General features: G+C 45.8%; 1 protein-coding gene across 13 annotated transcripts in view; it reads right to left on the minus strand.

The window, feature by feature from the left end:
• The window catches only part of PKNOX2 (PBX/knotted 1 homeobox 2), a 753,686-nt gene that overhangs the window by 105,957 nt on the left and 622,450 nt on the right, over positions 1-25,279 (minus strand). For 11 of the 13 annotated variants that reach the window (XM_048827274.2, XM_048827271.2, XM_048827275.2 and 8 more), the window contains one exon: positions 9,807-9,947. In XM_048827274.2, the coding sequence (XP_048683231.1) occupies positions 9,807-9,947 (141 nt within the window). The remainder of the gene's footprint in view (positions 1-9,806; positions 9,948-25,279) is intronic. The other 2 variants (XM_048827277.2, XM_048827270.2) reach the window with 1 other exon arrangement.

Below are 25,279 nucleotides of genomic sequence, written 5' to 3' on the forward strand. Positions count from 1 at the left end.
CTTTTTCCCATGCAGATTGAGAAAGAGGAACAGGCTGTAATGGAGGGGTACATGTCACTGCTGTCTTATCACGCATTTGGCAAGTGACACAGGATTTTATGAGAGCTTCAGTTTGAGAGTCCATCCCTGGCCATCAATACAGATCCCATAGTCATTGTTTGGTTCTGACAATTCCTTGATGAGTATTGTGTGCCAGGTGTATGAGTTTTGACTGTAATTCTTCTGGCACAAGTATCTAGTGTGTACCTCGTAGCACACAGCCATCAAGCAAAGAAAGTTGATCCCGAACTCTAAAATAAGGCAGCAAAACTGGGTCAAGGTTTTTAGGGTTACTGGGCCATCTCTTTGTCAGAAATTCCAATCGTTTTTGTTGAATTGGACACACTGAACAAGCAGCTTGAAATTGTTCTTTTGTAACTGCAGTAAGAGTCCTTGTAATAAGTGCAACTACTACATCCTCATCCTCCGGTGGACCATCTGGTGAAGGCAAAGGCAGACGAGAAAGGCAATCAGTGACCACATTTTGGTTTCCAGGCTTATATTCCAGTTCATAATTGAAAGAGAGTAGTCTTGCAGACCATCTAGCAATACGGTATCCTGCTCTTCCCAGTCCTTTTGTGGTGAGCAACGTTGTCAAAGGGCTGTGGTCTGTGCGCAACTTGAACGTGCGGCCCCACAGGTAAGTTCTCCATTTTTCAGTAGCCCAGACACAAGCAAGTGCTTCTTTTTGGACTGTAGAATATTTCCTCTCAGCATTACCTAGTGTCTTTGAAGCAAATGCAACAGTCCTCTCTGTGTTGTCCTCATGAAGTTGTGTGAGGACAGCCCCAAGTCCATAATCAGAAGCATCAGTAGTTACAATTGTGGGCAATGCAGGAGTGAATAGTGCAAGTACTGGACTATGTACAATCAAGTCTTTCACTGTTTCGAAACTAGCTTGTGCATCCGTTGTCCACACTAAGGTGGAACTTCTCCGTAATAATTCTCGTAACAGTTCAATGACAGAAGCATAATTGGCAATGAATTTTGCATACCAGGAGGTAAGACCCAAGAAGGAATGTAAGGTTTGCAAATCTGTTGGAGGAGGAGCATTTGAAATAGCCAGGACATGATCTGGATCAGGTTTTAGTCCAGCCTGTGAAATTGTATGCCCCAGAAAGGAGAGTTCAGTTTGTCTAAATTTGCATTTGGACCTATTGAGCTTGAGGCCTGCTTTGCTGATGCAGTTTAGTACAGACTGCAGGTTATTGTCATGCTCCTCAGAAGTATTTCCAAACACTATAATATCATCCAGATAGCACTGAACTCCATGTTGATTCTTCAGAATCAATTACATCATTTTTTGGAAGGCACTTGGGACAGATGCAAGACCGTATGGAACACATTTAAAACAAAATAGTCCCTCATGTGTAATAAATGCTGTGAGGTCTCTGCTATCTTCATGCAACATAACCTGGTAGTATGCGCTCTGCAAATCAAGAGTAGAAAACATCTTTGCTCCATGGAGTTCTCCAAATACTTCTTCTATGTGAGGAAGAGGATGACTGTCAATCACAATAGCTTTATTTGGCTCCCTTAAATCCACACAAAGGCAAATGCCTCCACCCTTCTTCTGTGTCACTATTATAGGTTAAACCCATTCCAAGGAGTCAATCTCTTCAATAATGCCCTTTTGAACAAGTTTTCTAAGTTCCTCTGAAACAGCTTCCCTGACTGAAAATGGTAAGTGCCGTAACTTCTGTTGTACAGGCATCACATTGTTCCTCATTTTAACTTTATGCAGAAACCCATAAGCACAGCTGAGTTTCTCCCCAACCTGGTGTTGGGTCCCAGCTGAAACCGGTGTGCTACCCTGAGATTTAAAGCAGCCAATACATCTCTGCCAAGGATAGGAGGGCCTTTGTGGACAATGTAGAACTCTGCAGTTACACAGCAATCACCAAAAGTAACTATTGCTGGCAGCCAGCCACATACCGGAATATGGTTTTTCAAATAGCACACCAAGTGAAGTTTGGGTTCAGTAAGAGGCACATCTTTAAAGTAATGCAAATAGATGGAATCAGGTAGTATAGATACTGCTGAGCCAGTGCCCAACAGTAGCTGAATAGAGTGTGATTTGCCTGAGGGTATGGCGGAAACTTTTACATTGCACTTTATTTGTTCTGGAATATGTGCAGTAGTGATTTTGTCCACGCTCAGCACAGTAACATCTGGTATTGTAACTGCATGCACCTGTTGATTGAACTGGCTGCTGCAACATACTTTAGCAAAATGCCCAATCTTTTTGCAATGATTGCACTGAGCTACTTTTGCCGGACATCCTGTGTAGCTTGCAAGGTGTTGTGGGGATCCACAGCGAAAGCATGCTTTTACTGTATTTTGAATTTGCTGATTTGGTGGCTTTCCATTAGTTTTCCTCTTGTAATCGTTTGTCTGCAGCGATAGCGAACTTTTCTGCAGAGGAGTCACAGCCTGGACTGTGCATCCTGTATCCATGCTCATTATTTTGTCTTCAGCTGTAGCTGACTCAATCTGAGTAGCAATGGTTATTGTTTTTTCTAGTGTAAATTGTGGTTCTAGAAGTAAGCGTTCTCTTACACGAAGCACGGTTGTTTTCTCAATGAGCTGGTCTCTAATAATCTCATCTGCCGTAGTCCCAAAGTCACAAGTTACAATCAGACTCCTCAGGGAAGCAATATACTGCATTATAGTCTCCCCTGTTTTCTGCTCATGATGGCAAAATCTGTAGCAATTAGCTAGTACATTCATTTTTGGCACAAAAAAGTTCTTTAATGCAGTGAGTGCAGTCTCATGTTTATCATCTGCAAGGGGAAAAGTGTAAAATATACGCTGCCCTTCTGCTCCTAGGCAGTGGATTAGCAGAGCACGCTTTCTTACTTCAGAAATCTCTGTAGCAGTGATTGCAAGCAGATAAGTCTCAAACATATGGATCCAGGCAGTAAAAGCAATTGGAGGCTCACCTGGGCTTTGCAGAAAGGGTGCAGGTGGGTTCAGAGGCAGAAGATTCATCCTCGTCGCCAAAATGTTGAAGCAACCAGGCAAGGTACTAACAAACTTCAATAGGACATTATTTTTAAAGTGGAAACCTCTTTACCAAGCTGCTGCTGCACCCTTGGTAGCTCTCACTCCACCTCCTCATCTTCCCCCCCTCCTTCCTGTTTCCTGTCCTTTCAGACTCCCAACAGTCAGTGCTGCCAGTTCTAATAATTACCAGCAGCATCTAAACACCACAGACATCTCCCAACCATCTCCCCCAGATTCCTAGTTTAAAGGTCTCTTGATCAGTTGTGCCATCCTCCATCCTAGAAGTCTATTGCCCCCCTTTACTCAGGTGAAGTCCGTCCTGAGAGAACAGTCCTCTGTCCATGAATGCTTCCCAGTGGCAATACATCCCAAAGCCATCCTTATAGCACCACTGCCTGAGCCATCTGTTGAGCATCATAATCTTGTCACACCTTTGTTGCCCTTCTCTAGGAACAGGCAGAATCCCACTGAAGATCACCTGAGCCTTGATTTCCTTAAGCGTCTTCCCTATCCTGGCAAAGTCTTCCTTGATATGTTCAGTGAGAATCTAGCCGTATCATTTGTTCCCACATGAAGGACAATCAGTGGATTCTTTCCTGCTCCCATTAGGATCCTCTTCAGCCTCAGGTCCACATCCCGTATCTTAGCACCCGGCAGACAGCACACCCTTCTGTTCTCTGGAACAGTTACAGGCCTGTCTGTTCTTCTCAGTAAGGAGTCCCCAGTCACGTAGACCTGCCTTTTCCTGGTGATGGTGCGATTCTCCAGTCTATCCCCTGTTCCTTCTGGCTGCAAGTCTTCTTGATTCCTATTGTCCCTTGCAATCCTCTTCAACCCATCTCGTATCCTCCTGGGGCTCATATTTGGTGTTATCTCCATTGACTCTTGCCCTCTTCCTATGGGACTAGCTGCTCTTCTCTTCTTCCTTGCCCTCTCACCTTCAGTGATCACCTGCTGTGCCCCTTCTTTCATTTTCCAACTCCGCAAACCTGTTCCTGAGCTCTGTTTCTCCTTTACTAGCCCGTCTTTTCCTCTGCCTGGTTCTCTTAGTCATATGTTTCAGCTGCCCACTTTCCTCACCCAGCAGTCTCCCTTCAGAGTTCTTTGGTCCTGCTTCCATCTGCAAGTCTGAGCTTTTCCCTTCACCCTCTTCATGTCTTTGCCCCATCATCTGCTCGAATCCCTTTCTAAACTCAACCAGAGTTTCCACCTACATTTCCAATCCTCGGATCTTTTCTTCCATCAGCTCTATCAGGCCGCACTTCATGCAGATGAAACTCTTTTCAGGTACCCCCTCCAGGATCATGTACATGCCACAGCTTGTACATCCAGTCATCTTCATTGTGTCTTCCACTGCTTGGGTCACTACCACTGCTGCCTCATATCTGTCATAGCCTTCTCACTTAAGTCCTGTTAGTCTGGGAAACACAAACCAAACCAAAATACCACACCCCACAGCAAAACAAACCCTCAACAAGCACCAAAACACTGCCAGACCAGCACATACTCCCTTCACTGTCTGTTCCTTTGCCTGGCTCTCTTAGTCTTCCCCCCAAACTCCCCTTACAAACTCCCACTCAAACTCCCCTGTTTATAGCTCTGTTTGCTGGCTCCTGCAATCTCAAAGGCTCTTGAGCTTGGGTTCTGCTAAAGGGTAAATATGCCCAAAGGGGATCTTTTCCTCTGGCTGGAGCTCTACAGGGCAGTCACAGTCGGTGTGAGGTGGGACATCGGTGTTCTCTTTATTGACCATATCTGCAAGGTCATTATACTTGACTGGAATTAAGGAACTGATATTTTTGAAGTTGAAGTAGTACCACGCAGGAAGGGTGCTTTTCCAATGGCCGGTTCCATCTCCCCCCACCACCCCCAGATCTTCCTAGACATCACAGACAGCAAAACCTGGAGTTGAATCATACCTCCTGCTCTGCCCAGGAAATTCTGGAGTTGTGGAGGGAGAGCCAGGGGAGCCCCCAAAGTGCTGCAAAATACTCAGATCAAACTGTATAATCTTCTGGTGGTTCTGGATTTTGACCTGGAGAACTGCTATGGGGTTTTCTCCTGGGGACACAAAGTCCTGGGACATCCCTGTCATATAAAGCAATTATGCAGGCCCTTGTGCTGCCTACCCACCAGCATTTACTGGAGGTATGCAAGTTCAGAATTCTGCCCAACATTTCAGCATCTCTCTATCTCTATTGGTCAGTTTAATTAACAAAGAAATGGATGACTTTGTTAAAGGTTCAACTCTTTTCTATTGCCTCTAATGTAGCTTTGTATATGGTATTTTATGATCCATGATGTGCAGGCCTTTGTAATGCCTGCATGGCAGAAGCAACAGAAATAAAACATTCTTAATCTAGTGAAAACGGTGTACAAGAAAAATTAGCTGTTCTCTGGCAGGGCAAGAATGTGAAGTGCCCATACATTCTGGTAAAATTATGAAGCAAGGGTCAGATTTCCAGAGGTATTTAGGCACCCAAAGATGCAGACAGGACTCCTAGTGGGATTTTCATAGGCATCTGTGTTTGAAAATCCCAATAGGCACCTATCTGCATCTTTATGTGCCTAAATCCCTTTGAAAATCTGCCGCTAAGAGCTCTGAAAAGTTACCAGGGTGATGAGCAGATAGAAGATAATGCATATAGAGAGATGGTGTATGTGTGGGATGGATCCTTATTTGGGTTTCCATAACTACCAGTACTTTCATCCCAGCATTGGGTTTCCAATGTTCCCATCACCACTGTACATAGGTGCTTGGTTTTCTGATATCTCTATATCTGATGCAGCCAGATTCCCTACTTGCTCTAGCTAGCAGGTGCACAGAGCACTCATAATAAAAAGGGAGAAAATGTAGACATCTTAGGAAGTGTGTAAATTACCCTAAGAGATGCAACCCTGTGGTCTCATCACTAATAAGGCAGGGGGCAGATGGTAAAAGAATTGCATAGACAATCCAGCAAGTTGCACAGACAATCCAGGAAGCAAAAGTGGATGGCAATCTGGGAGGCAGTGACCATGAGTTGGTGGAGTTCAGGATCCTGATGCAGGGAAGAAAGGTAAGCAGCAGGATATGGACCCTGGACTTCAGGAAAGCAGACTTCAACTCCCTCAGGGAACGGATGGGTAAGATCCCCTGGAGGACTAACATGAAGGGGAAAGGAGTCCAGGAGAGCTGGCTGTATTTCAAGGAATCCCTGTTGAGGTTACAGGGACAAACCATCCCGATGTGTCGAAAGAATAGTAAATATGGCAGGCGACCAGCTTGGCTTAACGGTGAAATCCTAGCGGATCTTAAACATAAAAAAGAAGCTTACAAGAAGTAGAAGGTTGGACATATGACCAGGGAAGAGTATAAAAATATTGCTCGGGCATGTAGGAATGAAATCAGGAGGGCCAAATCGCACCTGGAGCTGCAGCTAGTGAGAGATGTTAAGAGTAACAAGAAGGGTTTCTTCAGGTATGTTGGCAACAAGAAGAAAGCCAAGGAAAGTGTGGGCCCCTTAATGAATGAGGGAGGCAACCTAGTGACAGAGGATGTGGAAAAAGCTAATGTACTCAAGGCTTTTTTTGCCTCTGTCTTCACTAACAAGGTCAGCTCCCAGACTGCTGCGCTGGGCATCACAAAATGGGGAAGAGATGGCCAGCCCTCTGTGGAGAAAGAGGTGGTTAGGGACTATTTAGAAAAGCTGGACGTGCACAAGTCCATGGGGCCGGACAAGTTGCATCCGAGAGTGCTAAAGGAATTGGCGGCTGTGATTGCAGAGCCATTGGCCATTATCTTTGAAAACTCGTGGCGAACGGGGGAAGTCCCGGATAACTGGAAAATGGCTAATGTAGTGCCAATCTTTAAAAAAGGGAAGAAGGAGGATCCTGGGAACTACAGGCCAGTCAGCCTCACCTCAGTCCCTGGAAAAATCATGGAGCAGGTCCTCAAAGAATCAATCCTGAAGCACTTACATGAGAGGAAAGTGATCAGGAACAGTCAGCATGGATTCACCAAGGGAAGGTCATGCCTGACTAATCTAATCGCCTTCTATGATGAGATTACTGGCTCTGTGGATGAAGGGAAAGCAGTGGATGTATTGTTTCTTGACTTTAGCAAAGCTTTTGACACAGTCTCCCACAGTATTCTTGTCAGCAAGTTAAAGAAGTATGGGCTGGATGAATGCACTATAAGGTGGGTAGAAAGTTGGCTAGATTGTCAGGCTCACTGGGTAGTGATCAATGGCTCCATGTCTAGGTGGCAGCCGGTGTCAAGTGGAGTACCCCAGGGGTCGGTCCTGGGGTCGGTTTTGTTCAATATCTTCATAAATGATCTGGAGGATGGTGTGGATTGCACTCTCAGCAAATTTGCGGATGATACTAAACTGGGAGGAGTGGTAGATACGCTGGAGGGCAGGGATAGGATACAGAGGGACCTCGACAAATTGGAGGATTGGACCAAAAGAAATCTGGTGAGGTTCAATAAGGATAAGTGCAGGATCCTGCACTTAGGACGGAAGAACCCAATGCACAGCTACAGACTAGGGACCGAATGGCTAGGCAGCAGTTCTGCAGAAAAGGACCTAGGGGTGACAGTGGACGAGAAGCTGGATATGAGTCAGCAGTGTGCCCTTGTTGCCAAGAAGGCCAATGGCATTTTGGGATGTATAAGTAGGGGCATAGCGAGCAAATCGAGGGACGTGATCGTCCCCCTCTATTCGACATTGGTGAGGCCTCCTCTGGAGTACTGTGTCCAGTTTTGGGCCCCACACTACAAGAAGGATGTGGATAAATTGGAGATAGTCCAGCGAAGGGCAACAAAACTGATTAGGGGTCTGGAACACATGACTTATGAGGAGAGGCTGAGGTAACTGGGATTGTTTAGTCTGCGGAAGAGAAGAATGAGGGGGGATTTGATAGCTGCTCTCAACTACCTGAGAGGTGGTTCCAGAGAGGATGGTTCTAGACTATTCTCAGTGGTGGAAGAGGACAGGACAAGGAGTAATGGTCTCAAGTTGCCGTGGGGGAGGTTTAGATTGGATATTAGGAAAAACTTTTTCACTAAGAGGGTGGTGAAACACTGGAATGCGTTACCTACGGAGGTGGTAGAATCTCCTTCCTTAGAAGTTTTTAAGGTCAGGCTTGACAGAGCCCTGGCTGGGATGATTTAATTGGGGATGGGTCCTGCTTTTGAGCAGGGGGTTGGACTAGATGAACTCCTGAGGTCCCTTCCAACCCTGATATTCTATGATTCTATGATTTTGAGTTTCAGAGCAACTTAGCTTTTTACTATGAGTTCTGAGGGGTAGGGACAGGCTGCACAACCCATTACCGCTCCTCGGAGTCCTTCACTGGCTGCCTATCTGTTTCCTAACATGTAAGAAAATGGTCTTTCTTGTTTTCAGAATGCTCAACCACTCCTTTTAGCACAAAGATATGCTGGATCTGGAAATGTGGCAGGCATGTAGGAACTGATCAAAAGCCTATTATCATCACTGGGAGTCTTTCTGTGGGTCCCCTCCATGGTGGAGAATACTTCTTTCCAGCATATAAAAGCAGGAGGGAGTGTGGCTTCACTGGAGAGCCACAACCTTTGTGGAGCTACAAGATCTCCACACTAATGACCCTGTCCTCCAGTTAATCAGCCATGGATCAGGTGGGCACCTAGGGATCCACAAGATTTAGTGAACACTATCCACCCAGTTTGCTAAAAGGGTAGCTACACAGAATTTTCTTCCCTCTAAGCTCCTTTTTCTATATCTTCCCCCGGAGGGATAATCGGGCCCTGTGTTAAGCACAGTTTTGTGGTTTTCTCTATTTGTTTTGTTAATTGTATATCTTAATATAGTTTTCCTTAAGTTATAAAATGTACACCTAAAATCCACAGGATGTACAACAGTACTGGGGGCTCGTCTACACAGTGCAGCAATGCACAAGCGCATCAAGATCTTGTGCACTAAGTGGTCCATGCATGAACTAAAAGTTCCCTATTGCACATTAGCATAGTACTTTATCGTGTTAATGTGCACCATGGAACTTCACCAGCAGGGTCAACACAGGCCACTTAGTGGGTAATCCTTTGGTTCACTTGAGAAATCACAGCCTTCTAAGTGTGCCCTGCCATACCATGTAGACAAGCCCTGCATTAACATTGCTGCACACACCTTCGCCCATGCATTTTCTGATTTTGTGACTTTTTTCTGTGTAGCCATATTGGTGCTGTCTTTTGCACTTCATTTTCCTTGATAATAAATATTCATCTTTGTCATGCAAGACCTTTTCAAGGAGCACATGACGGGTCAAATTGACCCAAAATTTAGGTTTTGTGGAAACAAGCTTTGCAAAACCTAAGCCCAACAGAAAAGTTTCAAGGTGTGTTTTTAAAGAAATAAATGTGCCTGTGTGGCATTTCCATCCCGAATACTGAAAGGTCTATGCACATGCACGAAGCTACGATTGGTTAGACCCTGAAATGAAGCCACTTAGTCTATTGCCATGCTCCAGGCTGAGAGAAATACAAAAAATAAACAAATGGAATAAGTGGTGTGACATTAATTCGATTTCTTAAAAATTCCTTCATTTACATTCTTAAGGTTTAAATTCATACATAACATCATTCTTCCTCTTCGTTAAAGAAAATAAGGTTTTTATCCATATCTCCTGAAGATTTTTGTACGACATTTTATCAAAGCATTAGCACATATTAACTATTCTCTCATGAAGAGGCAGTGTAAGACGAGTACCCTTAAAACCTGTCCCTGCTTAAACTCTCTTACATGCTTGTTGACTTCTCTCACCATAAGATGCTGGAAGAGCCAGGATCGCATTATATTGGTAGCGTGCTTCGGTAGGACTCCCCGTTTGTTCTTTGACTTTTTATCTTCACTGTCAAGGAGGGAGGTCAGATCCAGGTTAACCTACAGGGCAGGAAAGGAGAAAGAAAAGCTTAAATAACAGTGCAGGTAAAACTGTGTTGCCATGGTGACAAAACACACAATGGCTGCTTGATTTCACGGTGACTCTGCTGGGCTGCCGAGCTTTCTGCCATTCACAGAGGTAAAAGCAAAATGGTTTAAGATGGATTTTATTAAAGCCTTTCTTCTGTAAGCTGGCGTAAAATACTTCATTTCTCAATGAAGATGTAGGATTGGCAAATGGAAAAAGAGAGATTTTAGTGTTTCTTTACTGGAGGTGATGTGGTAAATAGTAACTCCTTCATCACTCTTGCTTGTACCTGTTGTTTTCATTAAGTTCACATCAAAGTGATTGAGCTGAGTCAGAGTCCTTGTCTGCTCTTGGGGATAATCTCAATTCAGCAACTGGGGGGCCAGTGTCTGGTGCAGCCATATCACTGTTAATCCAGATTTGCTCCAGTTTTAAATCTTGATTAGCTCAATCAATGCAAACTCCAGCTTGCCTTTGTCTACCCTGAGTGGTCAGCAGTGATACAGCTCTACTGGCTGCTGAACTGAGCTGTCCAAGGTCTAACTAGAATGTGGAGATGGTGGTAAAAGAATGTGCTATGTCTGTATATATGTAAATAGTAACAGGTAAGGTGCCAGTACACGGCAATTTAAGAATATGTAGCAGAGTTCTAGGGTATTAAGTACTGCATATGGATTCCTCTGGAAGCTCCTTACAGGCGGCTCTGGTCTTGCCGGACTGCAAATACAATGAATCTGGCAGGCAAGCTTGATAAAATTTTCCTACTGAAAAAATATTCCAATTTGGCACAACTGACGCTAAGTGCCAATGCAAAGTATCATTCAAATATATTCCCTGCAGGCCCAGATGCTGCCTGCGTTGCCCACATCAGACACAGAACCCAGTTAGCCTTAGGCAGGAGTAGCAGTAACTTCCTTTTTTCTGAACAATCATTTGCTGCTTGAGATGAAAACCCTCAATCCATTAACGAACGTTAAACATGTGAGATTATTTCTGGAACAGCGGAGAAACATGGTTTTAAACAGAAAGGTGTGTGTGCATAAATACATAACCCCCAGGGAGATTCCTGGGGCTCAGTGTGATGGTAGTTCAGCAAGAGGCACATTGTCCCTTGTAAGGAAGGAAGGAGGCCAAGGAGAGACTCAGAGTCTGGTCAGCAACCCAGAGGGAGAGAGGAGAGCCACTATGTAGAACAGGGGCCCTGCTGGTTTGGGGAAGGATTGCAGGAGCCTGCTTAGAGCAAATGATTGACAAGGGAAAGCCAAGTTAGAAGACCTAGCCTGACCAATAGGGAGCGAGATGCCCTTCCCAGGGAGCCCCAAAGGGGAGAAGTCATTTTGGAGCAGTCTGCAGCCAGCCGGGGTAAGGGCAGGACTGCCTGTCAGGGATGGGGAGGACTGGTGAGTCCCAGGCCTGCGTGCAAGGTTCCCCCTGAGAACTAGCCTCTGGGGACCTGAAAGCAAGATCCCACAGCGTGAGCCTTTCCCGCTCCAAGGCAACACCCAGTTTGTAGAGTTTTGTTGGGAAAACTTCCCCCCAGCCTGGCTAAGTTAGCACCCAAGGTCCCTAGGTGAGATCAGTCACCACATGGCCACCTCTGCTCCGGGTGCTTATCCAGGGCTGCCACCTGCTGGGAGTGTGTCGAGCACTAGGGCCGGAGACTACAGTTTGGAGTTTAGTAGAGTTATTGTAACCTGCACCGTGAGCCCTGCACCCCTTGAGGGGGAGGGGAAATCCTGGCACCAGAAGCAGACTGACTCCTGCATGGAGAGGACGCCTGCCAGCAGTGATCATCAGCCCCTCTGCAGTGCTGAGGAGTCCAGAGCCATGTCTGAACCTGCGGCTCCATCATGGAGTTGTGAGTGCACCATCCTTCAGTTAGCTTATCAGAGAAATTGTCTGGGAGACCCCTACTCCCTGAACTGTGTCCTCAAGCCTGGGGGGAAAGGTTTGGGGATTGTATTACCTGCTGCCTATTAAATCTGCAGAGGGACTTACCACCCTACCACATGTGAGTCCTTTGGGCTGTATTGAACCCAGTCAGCCACACTGGTAGCTGCTGCTGCACCGAAGATCTCATGGTCACAGTTATCAAGGACCCCTGTGAAATACGCATCCCAATGGGACACTAATTGTACATTTGCTATATCAGGTCACATGCCAGGGAAATTCACAAGTATTATCAGCATTGACACCGGTGACCCTGAGAATAGTGTTTTACCCTGTTATGTTATATTCACCTTCTGTTTTATAGAATTACTGGTAAATATATTGTAACGTGTTTTTGTTATCTCTTGGTAGTCTGCAACTGTCTGCAAGTAAGTGGGGGTTTCCCTGTGATTAGACTTTTCCTCCCAAGCTGCCCTGGTGACTCTGCCAGAAAGGAGCGAGGCAGGTGGAGGCGCTGCCAAATACATTCATATGGGAAGAAAAAGAAGTTACATTCTGTTGAGCAGATGGCAGGATCCAGAAGAACCCAGGCCTGTCCATCAAAACCCATGAGGAGATTGGCGTTAACGGAGGTAACAAGGTGGATAGGTGGCACTATATATATTCTTGGGAAGCAGAAAGAGAAGAGTTTTAATGAAGTTACAGGAAACTGGCTGAAATCTCAACATCAACTTAAAGCCTTTTCTTTTCTTTTTAGGTTCTTCATCAAAACACTTCTCCTGTATGAATTAAACATCATTATGGCAGCCCTGTGTCAGGTATAAATGATTCCCTCAGGCAAAGATTGTGATGTATTGCAGGGCCTAGGCTGAATAAATTACCCAGGCAGAAGAGGAATAGCATCAGGAGGTGCTTGTCCAGGGCTCTGTCACTGCCACAATATTCCCTGCATACTTGTATTTCACACAACTGATCAGTTTCACTGTATGATCTGAGCCAGCAATTCCCTTTATACATTAAAAAGAACCTAGATTTGGATTTTATTTTTTCTTCCTCATTCAGGCTCAAAGAGCTGAGGACAAGGTATGGACCAGGGAGGATGCAGTAGTGAAAATGCACTTCCAAGGGTTTTATTAAGCTTGGTAAAATGAGAAATAAATGCATTAATGTGAAAAGAAGGTGAGTGCAAGTTCAAAGGGCTCCAAGGCTGTTCAGGTGCTATCTGGTTTCCACTGATGCAGAGTGAAATGTTGAAACTGAAATGCAGGGTCTCACCTGTGTAGCACTAGAAGCTTGATTTTCCCCAGGTCAGAGCATGCCAAGGGAAGAAACTAACTGGAATTCATTTGCAATGGCAAGAAATACCTACGCAGAATTTACTGGGGACTGTGGCAGGTGAACAAAATTAGCTACTCTGCTCTTAGCTAGGGTCAAAAGGGGAGAGGGCTCGCTGTCTCGGAGTAATGGAGTCTGCACTGTGATCGGATGCAGAGAGAAAAGGGGCGGGCTCCTTCGGGCTCTTATTCATTCCCTGGGTGCTTTTCTATATCAAACAAAGCAGCAGGGTAGTCTTCAGGAAGTTTGATCCTGGGTCTTACGCTTTGTATTTGAATAGTTTCATATCCCAGTGATTTTTACCACCCCATCCCATGTTGTTAGAGACATAAACAAAGTCAGTCTCACCAGATCTTTCACAGCCTCCCATCCATCAGGTAGCTTTTCTGGAGAACACGTGAGTATGACTTTCCATGACCTCCGTGACTTCTGAGCAGTTTGGGAGTGTGGGAGGGGGCTCAGGGCTGGGGCAGGGGGTTGGGGTGCCTGGCGGCACTTACCGGGGGGGGCGCTCCCTGGCTCCCACTGACATGTCCATGCAGCTCCTAGGTGGAGTGGCCGGGGGCTCCGCACGCTGCCCATTCCTGCATGTGCCAGCCCCGCAGCTCTTATTGGCTGCGGTTCCCAGCCAGTGGGAACTGCAGAGCCGGCATTGTGGTGGGAGCAGTACGTGAAGCCCCCATGGCCGCCCCTCCCCCTATGAGCTGCAGAGACATGCCGGTTGGATCTGGGTAGGAAGCCCGCCAGCCCTGCCAACCCTCCCCCCCTCCAGGACCAGTAGGGGGTCCCACACCATGCGCTGCCGCCTGGTCCCCCCTCCCAGCACCAGCAGGGGTCCTGGGCTGTGTGCTGCCACCCACCTCCCCAGAGCACTCGTGGTCCCACGGCTCAAGTTTTATAGTAAAAGTCATGGACAGGTCTCGGGCCGTGAATTGTTGTTTACTGCCCGTGACCTGTCCATGACTTTTACTAAAAATACCTATGACTAAAAAGTAGGCTTACACATGAGTGATGCGGCCACTGAATTCTCCAAAATGTTCATGTCTCAAATGAGCAGGTCTCCCCCACACAAAAATAATTAAAAATTATAAATAATGGATGGCATCTCCATACCACTGAGATGGTGCCCACAGCCATCTGTGCGGGATGTCAAGGGGCTCCCTTTGGAATTTTCTGCCTTGGGTGCAGGCAGTATTATGGAAGGCTGCCATTTCCATAGTTCAGGTTGAAAAGAACTTTCTGTTTAAGAACTGACTTTCCAAGTGCTGAAAAATCCACTTCCCTAGGGGGTTTGTCATAAAATGTGTTATGCTACAAGAGGGACTGGGATATACATTGTGCTATAAATTTAGGGTTATTTGGTCAAGGGGTTCCCAAAATATAGACCCTCTCAAAAAAATGAGCACTTTGAACATTTTCAGATTTATATAACTTCTTTTGCTGAGTGCTACAGAAAAACTATGGCTCTGACCCTCATAATAATATTGTGGTGGATTGAAAACTGATATGGCATGACATTTTGATTGAGAAACTAGAATGATACAGAATCAACTTGGCACACATTAAATGGATTAAAAAACATTGCTAACTGATAGGTCTCAAAATGCAATTGTAATCAGAGAATCATCACTGAGCACTTGTATTTCTAAGTGGGGTCCCACAGGAATCAGTTCCTGACCTTATGCTAGTTAACATTTTTATCAATGATCTGGAAGGAAAAAATATCAGCCGCTGACACAAAGATTGAGGGGAATGGCAAATAATGAAGAGGCTGGGTCCCTGATGCAGAGCAATCTGGACTGATTGGTAAACTGAGACAAGCAGACAATATGTATTTCAATTCAGCCAAATGTAAAGTCATACATTTAGCAACAAAGAATGTAGACCATACTTACATGATGCGGGACTCTATCCTGGGAAGCAGTGACTCTGAAAAATACTTGGGGGTCAGAGTGGATAATTAGCAGAACATGAGCTCCCAGTGTGATGTTGTGGCAAAAAGAACTAATGCGATACTTGAATGTATAAACAGGAGAATCCTGAGTAGGAGTCGAGAAGTTATTTTACCTCTGTATTTGGCACTGTTGCAACCACTACTGGAATCCTGTGTCCAGTTCTGATGTCCACACTTGAAGAATGTTGAAAAATTGGTGAGAGTTCAGAAAATAGCCACAAGAATGATTGAAGGATTAGAAAACATGCCTTATAGTGAAAGACTCAAGGAGCTCCATTTATTTGGCTTATCAAAGAGGAGGTTAGGGGTTGCCTTGATCACAGTCTAGAAGTACCTACATGGAGAACAGAAATTTCATAGAGGGCTCTTCAATCTAACAGAAAAAGGTAGAACATGATCCAATGTCTGGACATTGAAGCTAGACAAATTCAGATTACAAATAAGGTGCAAAGTTTTAACGAGTGTAATTAACTATTGGAACAATTTACCAAGGTTTGTGGTGGAATCTCCATCCCTGGAAATGTTCAGATGTTTTTCTAAAAGATCTGCACTAGTTCAAACAGGAATTATTAATACAGGCCTGTGTTATACATGAGATCAAACTAGATAATCACAATACTTCCTTCTGGCATCATAATATATTAATCTGAGTGGGGTCCTGGTCCATGATGATGGCTCATAGGCAGTGTGATAATACAAATAATAAATAGCACCCCCTTAGATTTGGGAGCCAAGAGGGGCCATTGTGATCATATACATGATCCTTCTGCATAACATAGCCCAGAAAATAGGGATCCCTGATTCCTCATCCCTGGATCAATAGAACTAGATCTAATCCTGTGGGTCAGTGACAGTGTATGGACAAGAGAGCACAACATAATGCAGAAAATGGTAGGTTTTCTTGGTTATGTAGCATAGTGTGTGCCATGTTCCACTGTAGTGGCTGATCCACACTGAGGATAATCATCTGTTGCCACCACTTTAACTCTTTAACTCAAATAGTAGATGTCTGTACTGTGGATCTGAAGTTCTTGTAGGTATGTGGCAGTTCTCCAAAAAAGGCTATGCATTTGGAGTTTAATGTACCCACCCATATGTGCTGTGGCAGAGCTCTGTCCTTGTCTCCGTGGGTCCTGCATTTCCTGGCGGATTTCACTAACCTCAGAAGCTTACTGTGACCCTCCACATAGTCCTTCTCTCTCTAGAGGCAAGGGTCACAGATTACTGAGCCATTTTCATCATAAGCCAGCAAGGGAGCTGAGGAGAAGCAACCTTCCCTCGCACAGTCTCTGTTGTCTCCCAGCCTCAGTGATTAATTGGGGAAGGGAGGGGGGAGCCTGGGCCCGCCCTCTACTCCAGGCTCCAGCCCAGGGACCCTAATAGTAGCAGCTATGGTAGCTGACTTTTTGGAAATAGGACATGTACAATTCCCTGGGCCACTTCCTCACAGCAGCCCCCACTCAATATCTCCTTCACCAATACCTCAGGGCCTCCTTCCTTGCACCTGATATGGATTTGTACTGCTTAGTTCCTCCAACAGTGTGGCTTCCTCCTACAGCTCCTGACATGCGCACCTCACTGACTAACTTTTAACTAGTTCCAGCCAGCCCTTGATTGGCTTCAGGTGTCCCAATCAACCTAGCTAGCTCCACTCCTTTCTAGAAGGATCTTAATTGGCGCCAGGTGTCTTGATTAACCTGAAGCAACTGCCATTTGCTTAGCATGGTACCAGGGATTTGTTTAGCCAGGGGCTAACATACCTGTTTGTCACTAATTCACTCAAGCCATCTGGCCTTGCCCCGTCACAGTGCACACATATCATATCATTTGAAAGTTTATTTTATGTACTGTGACAAAGTTCTGCCTCTGCCTTGGTGGGTCCTGCGCTTATTGGCAGATTTGCTCGCCTCAGAGATTCAGGGCGGCCCTCAGTTTGGCCACTTTTGCTAGTGGCTCAAACTGCCGTTCACTAAGCTAAGCTCATCACTGGCCAGCATGGGGAAAAAGAAGGAGAACAATCCCTGCAGTCTCTGCTGGTCCACCTAGTGGGACCCACAGTCCAGGTCAACACTTCCTGTATCCAATAGGGAGTTGGGAGGATGGGGGGAACCTGGGCCTGGCCTCTACTCCGGGTTCCAGCCCAGGGCCCTGTGGATCACAGCTGTCTACAGTGTTTTGTGTAACACCTGTGTGACAGCTACAACTCCCTTGGCTACTTCCCCATGGCCTCCTTCCAACATCTTCTGTATCCTCACCACAGGACCTTCCACCTGATGCCAGAGAGCGTTTGTATCCCTCAGTCCTCCAGCAGCACGCCTTCTCACTCTCAGCTCCTTGTGCGCCCCTCGCTGACTGAAGTGAGGTCCTTTTTAAACCAGGTGCCCTGATTAGCCTGCCTGTCTTAATTGATTCTAGCAGCTTCTTAATTGGCTCCAGGTGTCCTAATTAGCCTGTCTGCCTTAATTGGTTTCAGTAAGTTCCTGATTGTTCCTGATTGTTCTGGAACTGCCCCCGTTACCTTACCTGCTTAACCTGGGGCTAAGATATCTGTCTTCTATCACTCTCCTGTGGCCATCTGGCCCTACCCTGTCACATACCCTCCCCCCGGCTCAACACCATGGGGTTGGGCAACTAGGTATGTCAGGCAGTGTACCCATGACAAGCCATCTGCATTGTCATGGTGGCTTCCAGCCGGGTGTTGTATAATGAATTGGAAAGGTTGTAGGGACAGGAACCATCTGGTCACCCTTGCGTTCTTCTCTTTATTTCGTTGCATCCACTGGAGGGGTGCATGGTCAGTCACAAGGGTAAACCATCGTCCCAGCAGGTAATAACTAGTGTTTCCATGGCCCATTTCACAGCAAGGCACTCTCTCTCAACCACTGCATAGTTCTGCTCTCTCAGGAGGAGTTTTCTGCTGAGGTGGAGGATCGGGTGTTCTTTGTCTCCGACCATTTGCGACAGGACAGCTCCCAATCTGACTTCAGATGCATCTGTCAGTAAAATGAATTTTTTGTTGAAGTCTGGGGCTATAAGCATGGGGTTACTGCAGAGGGCTGTCGTGAGATCTGTGAATGCTTTCTCTGCGGCATCTGTCCACTTCACCATGTCTGGACCCCAGGCTTTTATCAGGTCCATCAGGAGACTTGCTCTGGTGGTGAAATGGGGAATAAATTGCTGGTAGTACCCCACCACACCCAGAAATGCCCGGATTTGTATTTTCCGAGTCAGCCAGGGCCAATTTTCGATAGCCTCCAGTTTGTTTAGTTGGGGCTTGACCATGCCCCTTCCTACAATGTAGCCAAGGTATTTAGCCTTGGCTAGCCCTACAGGACACTTGGCTGGGTTGGCTGTGCGGCCTGCCCATCTTAGCATGTCCAGTACCGCTTCCACCTTTTCCAAGTGGGTCTCCCAGTCGGGGGTGTCAATAATCACATCATCCAGGTATGCAGCTGCATAACTGGTATGGGGCCGCAGGAGCTTGTCCGTAAGACGCTGGAAGGTGGCAGGTGCCCCATGCAGTCCAAAAGGAAGAACAGTATATTGAAACAGACCCTCTGGTGTAGAGAATGCTGTCTTTTCTTTCACTTCTTTGGTAAGGGGAATCTGTCAGTATCCCTTTATTAAATCAAGGGTGGTCAAAAATTGGACATTGCCCAGGTAGTCAACTAACTCATCAATATGGGCTACGTGATAGGCATCAAATTTGGATAGCTCGTTCAGCTGGCAAAAGTCATTACAAAACCTAGTGGTGCCATCGGGTTTGGGCACCAACACAATCAGGCTCAACCACTGACTGTTGGACTCTTCAATGACTCCCAGCTCCAACATCCTTTTCACCTCTGTCTTGATCTCTTCCCTTTTTGCCGCTAGGACCTGGTAGGTCCTTAATGTTACCTTCGCCCCAGGGTCTGTGATAATGTGGTGATATGCTTCAGTGGTCCGGCCTGGTTTGGTCGAAAACATGTCCTGGTATTGGTTGATCATCTCAGTTACCTCCTTCTTCTGTTTCGCTGTCAGATCAGTGGATATCCTCATCTGCTCCTGCAGGTTATTTTATTATTATCCTGGATTGGGGTCTCTTGGGCCACTACACATGCCTCTCGCTGGTGACAAGGCTTTAAGAGGTTAATGTGATAAATCTGTTCTTGTTTCCAGCATCCAGGTTGCCACACCTTGTAGGTTACTTCCCCCATGGGTTCAACCACCTCATAGGGCCCCTGCCATTGGGCCAAAAGCTTGCTTTCTGCCGTAGGTACCAACACCATCACCCGATCCCCTTGTTGGAACTTGTTGCAGCTGACTACATTTCACAAGCTTCCCTGAAATAAGCATGATCGCACTCCCCGAATCAACCAGTGCTGTGGTCTCTGCCCCATTTAGTTTTACTGGTCTGCTGTACATATGCAGGGTTAGTGTGACCCCCACCAGGTGGATTAGGAATCATAGGTCTGCCCAATTCCCCAGGTTACACTGCATAGGCTCCTCGGCACTGGGACACTGTGCAGCTATGTGTCCCCACTCCCCGCAGGCATAACATCTGTATGGAGCCCTAGGCATTCCCCGGTCTCTTGGTTTGGGGAGTCTAATGACACTATCTTCTTCCCCCTCAGTGCTCTGACTCTTTATGGCCTCCGGTGGGCCTTCAGCCCCTCTCTTTTTCTACCTGGGCCCTCCTGGCGGCCCAGTCGCCTGAGCTCTGGGGCTTGGTGCTACTAATTTAACCCAGGGTGCCTCTTCCTTAACTGGTCGGGTCAGCTCCCTTGCCATCCTTTGCCTCTCCACCAGTGCGACAATCTCATCGTAGGTGGAGGGTTCGTTCTGGCTTACTCAGGTGCAAAGGTCTGGTGGTAGTCCTCTCATGTACCGGTCGATGACCAGAATGTCTAGTATCTCCTCCGGACTCTGGGACTCAGTTTGTAACCACTTTCGTGCAAAATGAATGAGGTCATATAACTGGAACCGCAGGGTTTTGTTCTCCTGGTACCTCCACTCATGATATTGTTTGGCCCACACTGCGGTCGTTACCCCAGATCTGGCCAGGATCTCTGCTTTCAGCTAGGGGTAGTCTGCCGCAGCCTCTTCAAGCAAATCATAGTAGGCCTTCTGGGCCTCCCCATACAGGAATGGAGCGAGGATTCCGGACCACTGTTCTTGGGTCCAAGCCTCCCGCAGGGCTGTCCTCTCAAAGGCCAGGAGGTATGCCTCTACATCTTCCTCCCTCGTCATTTTCTGCAGCCAATTGCTGGCCCATATGATCTGCGTCGCATCATGGCCATGGTTCAGCTCTATAAGGGCCTTTACCTGGTTTACCAGTTCCTGCAACATAGTGCGATCTTGAGCAGCCTGGTCCATCAGCAGGCGATTAGTCTCTTGCTGCAGCTGCACTGCCTCCTGTTGGGTGGCTGCCTGGACACGGGTAGCCTCCTGCTGGGCAACTGTGGCTTGTATCAGTGCCTGCACTACCTCCTCCATTGTGGTGGGGGAAAAAAACCAAAAAACCCTCTCCTTTTTTTTTATAATAACACCCTCCTTCTTCTACCGCACTGTGCACACCAAATCCCACCCCTGACACCAGGTCAGATTCTAGCAGCTTCTTAATTGGCTCCAGGTGTCCTAATTAGCCTGTCTGCCTTAATTGATTTCAGCAAGTTCCTGATTGTTTTGGAACTGCCCCAGTTACCTTACCCAGGGGAAAGGGACCTGCTTAACCTGGGGCTAATATATCTGTCTTCTATCACTCTCCTGTAGCCATCTGGCCCGACCCTGTCACAGTACATTTAGATGAGATATGATATGGAGCTGTCAAGTGGTGCCATAAACCTGTAGGCAAGGTTGAATGATAGTAACAAAATGAGTCTTTTGGTTTTTTTTCCCCAGAGTTCCAGAAACACTGCAACATAACTACATTTTTTACTGTAGAAGTTAATTTCAGCACATTAATGTGTACTTGTTGGTCAAAGCTACCAATCAACAATGTATTGAAAATTGATTGGTTTTGCATGGGCATTTGTTTAGAAATCATAAAGCCTTTAGTATATGACAGATGTTGACATATTGCAATATACTAACATGAAATGTTCTCAAATTCTTAATTTTCAAATTGTGAGTATAATAGCTTTACATAATTTCAGTTCAAATTTGCTGACCAGCTCAGTCTCACACTGAAGTTTGTGCTCCAATAGCAGTAGATTGTATGCCCCCAGTTTGAACTGCATAGTTTCATATTATGAATATGCAAAAGCTATGAGAGAAAGAAATGGCCTAACAAGAAGTAATGAAGACTAAGTCCACAAATAAGTCCTTGCCTCTGCATTGAAGAGGGATGAAGAGCATGTTAAAACTCCTACGACCCATGTTATCAACAATATGACAAAGCCATCTGATCTTGAATCACGTCTGGATGTGCTTACCAACATACCTGTGATGTTATTGACATGAACTGTGACCGTATAGATCATTGTTGCAACCAGGGTCCTATGGTTGCACCAGGTCTTGTGCCGAGAAGGTCAAGTGGGGTGTCTATAGAAAGGTTGTAGTTTGCTGGTTATGATTATGCTGTCTGTATTTGTGTATCATTTTTGTATTTGAAGTTATGAATACTGGCTATGTACTTGTAGATCAATGTGTTTGATTCTAAGTAGCATCAGTGAAGCATTTGGTCATCTGCTTGAGAAAGGACTATTCTCAGTAAGTGCCTAATCAAGAAACATTTAACGACAATGGACTTTGGGAGATGCCAATCCACATCTGAGCTTTCCTGGGTATGTTCAAACTAACATATAAACAATGGTGTCAGCCTGCAAAAAGCTGAATCATTCATAGACATATGACTTGCCCAGGTGGCTACAAACTCCATCTTGTTGCTGTGACTTTGCACAGAAGAACAAATGGGTTTCTGCCCACAAGAGAAAGGCTATAAAAGTCCCTGGAAACCCCGCCATTTTGTCTTCAGCTGTCTTAAGAGATGGCCTCTCCAACCCCAAGAAATGCCTGAAAGAAACTGGAACAAAGGACAATAAATATGGGGGTGTGAGTGATTGCTGGACCCAGACTAGAAGGAGTCTAGTCTGTGAAAGAGGCTTATTGGAACATCTCTGAGGGTGAGATTTACCTGCATTCAGTTTCATACTGTATTAGGCTTAGAATTGCATTTTTGTTTTGTTTTATTTTGCTTGGTAACCTACTTTGTTCTGTCTGTTATTACTTGGAACCACTTAAATCCTACCTTTCATACTTAATAAAATCATTTTTTTGCTTATTACTGAACCCAGAGTTAGTGACGAATACCTGTGGGAGCAAACAACTGTGCATATCTCTCTATCAGTGTTATAAAGGGTGGACAATTTATGAGTTTACCCTGTATAATCATAGAATCATAGAATATCAGGGTTGGAAGGGACCTCAGGAGGTCATCTAGTCCAACCCCCTGCTCAAAAGCAGGATCCATCCCCAATTAAATCATCCCAGCCAGGGCTCTGTCAAGCCTGACCTTAAAAACTTCTAAGGAAGGAGATTCTACCACCTCCCTAGGTAACGCATTCCAGTGTTTCACCACCCTCTTAGTGAAAAAGTTTTTCCTAATATCCAACCTAAACCTCCCACACTGCAACTTGAGACCATTACTCCTTGTCCTGTCATCTTCTACCACTGAGAATAGTCTAGAACCATCCTCTCTGGAACCACCTCTCAGGTAGTTGAAAGCAGCTATCAAATCCCCCCTCATTCTTCTCTTCTGCAAACTAAACAATCCCAGTTCCCTCAGCCTCTCCTCATAAGTCATGTGTTCCAGACCCCTAATCATTTTTGTTGCCCTTTGCTGGACTCTCTCCAATTTATCCACATCCTTCTTGTAGTGTGGGGCCCAAAACTGGACACACTACTCCAGATGAGGCCTCACCAATGTCGAATAGAGGGGAACAATCACATCCCTCGATCTGCTGGCAAGGCCCCTACTTATACATCCCAAAATGCCATTGGCCTTCTTGGCAACAAGGGCACACTGTTGACTCATATCCAGCTTCTTATCCACTGTCACCCCTAGGTCCTTTTCCGCAGAACTGCAGCCTAGCCATTCGGTCCCTAGTCTGTAGCGGTGCATTGGGTTCTTCCGTCCTAAGTGCAGGACCCTGCACTTATCCTTATTGAACCTCATCAGATTTCTTTTGGCCCAATCTTCCAATTTGTCTAGGTCCCTCTGTATCCTATCCCTGCCCTCCAGCATATCTACCACTCCTCCTAGTTTAGTATCATCTGCAAATTTGCTGAGAATGCAACCCACACCATCCTCCAGATCATTTATGAAGATATTGAACAAAACTGGCCCCAGGACCGACCCCTGGGGCACTCCACTTGACACCGGCTGCCAACTAGACATCGAGCCATTGATCACTACCCGTTGAGCCCGACAATCTAGTTAACTTTATACCCACCTTATAGTGCATTCATCCAGCTCATACTTCTTTAACTTGCTGACAAGAATACTGTGGGAGACCATGTCAAAAGCTTTGCTAAAGTCAAGAAACAATATATCCACTGCTTTCCCTTCATCCACAGAACCAGTAATCTCATCATAGAAGGCGATTAGCTTAGTCAGGCATGACCTTCCCTTGGTGAATCCATGCTGGCTGTTCCTGATCACTTTCCTCTCATGTAAGTGCTTCAGGATTGATTCTTTGAGGACCTGCTCCATGATTTTTCTGGGGACTGAGGTGAGGCTGACTGGCCTGTAGTTCCCAGGATCCTCCTTCATCACTTGGATGGAAAAATGTGGATAACAATCTACTTCCTGCATTCTTCAAAGGACCAATAGCATCTGAACTTCTACAAGACCTTATTTGTGCCTGTACCAGCAGGGGCTTCTACACAATCAACTATCCGTAGTCAGAACGATCTTCCCCGTACAGAACTATATACATGCAAGGCAATGAAGATTGGTGGTAACCCATTGTGACCAAATGCACCCCTACTCCGCACTGTAAAAAACATGCCTTGTGAGATATAATTTGAAAACTAATAACTCACTGGTCAATAATATTATGATGAAACGTGTAACAACATTATTTGTAAAGTTATGAATTTCCCCAGAATGATGTTGGTAGCACAAGTTCAAACCCATGTAGGCCCAGTTAGTCAGGCCTGGTCAAGCAGGTCTTAAAAGAATGTGTGTGTTTTACCTCAATTTACATATGAGTACTAAACAAAGTCCTCAAAACTGCAATATGGAGACAAGGCAAATCTGCATTTTAGCAAACAACAACATGAAACCTCTTTTACAGTGAGACTCCTTGTCCCTGTCATCAATGGGTGACTGAACTATAAAAGTGAGGGGTAGAAACACGCTATCTCTCCCTAACCTTCGCTCTCTCTGTTTCACTTAAGAAGACAAAAGAAACAACCTTTGGACTCTGGGAGCAGATCCTGGCATGAGAATTTGATTGGCACTGTTACTGGGTACCTGTGGTAAAAACTTCACCTTGACCCAAGTCTAGTTTAAGTTCAGAAAATGTTTTATCTTTATTTCTCTTATAAACACTTCTGACTTTAATAATTGTACTCACTTAAAATCTGTTTCTTTGTAGTTAGATGAACTTGTTTTATTCTTTAATCAAAACGAATCCAGTGCTGTGACTTGTTTGGGTAACTCCATTTAAAAGAAACAAGACTGTTGTATACTGATCCCCTTAGAGGGACAATGGATCTAGCACACCTGGACTGTCCAGGAGAGGGCTGGACTGTGCAGAACACATGTTTCTGGGAGTGTGTTTGGACCACTCTGCAGGTAGTAACCAAGGCTGTTGGAAGCCAGAGTGTGGCTGGTGTTTGCTGACAGGCTGCTGGGGTCAGAGCTGCTGGACCAGGCCTGAAGCTATACACAGACACTCAGGAGGTGACTTGCATGCTGTTTGGCTGCTTGTGAGGAGCCCAGGTTGGGAGCTACAGCAGCAAAGCATTGGGAGGCACCCCAGGTTTCAGGGCAAGTGGTAACACAGCTCCTCGCTGGTCTGGATTGTACCCCAAAATGTCATGCCCACACTCCCAACAGATTTCAGAGTAACAGCCATGTTAGTCTGTATTCGCAAAAAGAAAAGGAGTACTTGTGGCACCTTAGAGACTAACCAATTT

This window comes from Caretta caretta, chromosome 22 (genome assembly GCF_965140235.1).
Source record: "Caretta caretta isolate rCarCar2 chromosome 22, rCarCar1.hap1, whole genome shotgun sequence".
Lineage (NCBI taxonomy): Eukaryota > Metazoa > Chordata > Testudines > Cheloniidae > Caretta > Caretta caretta.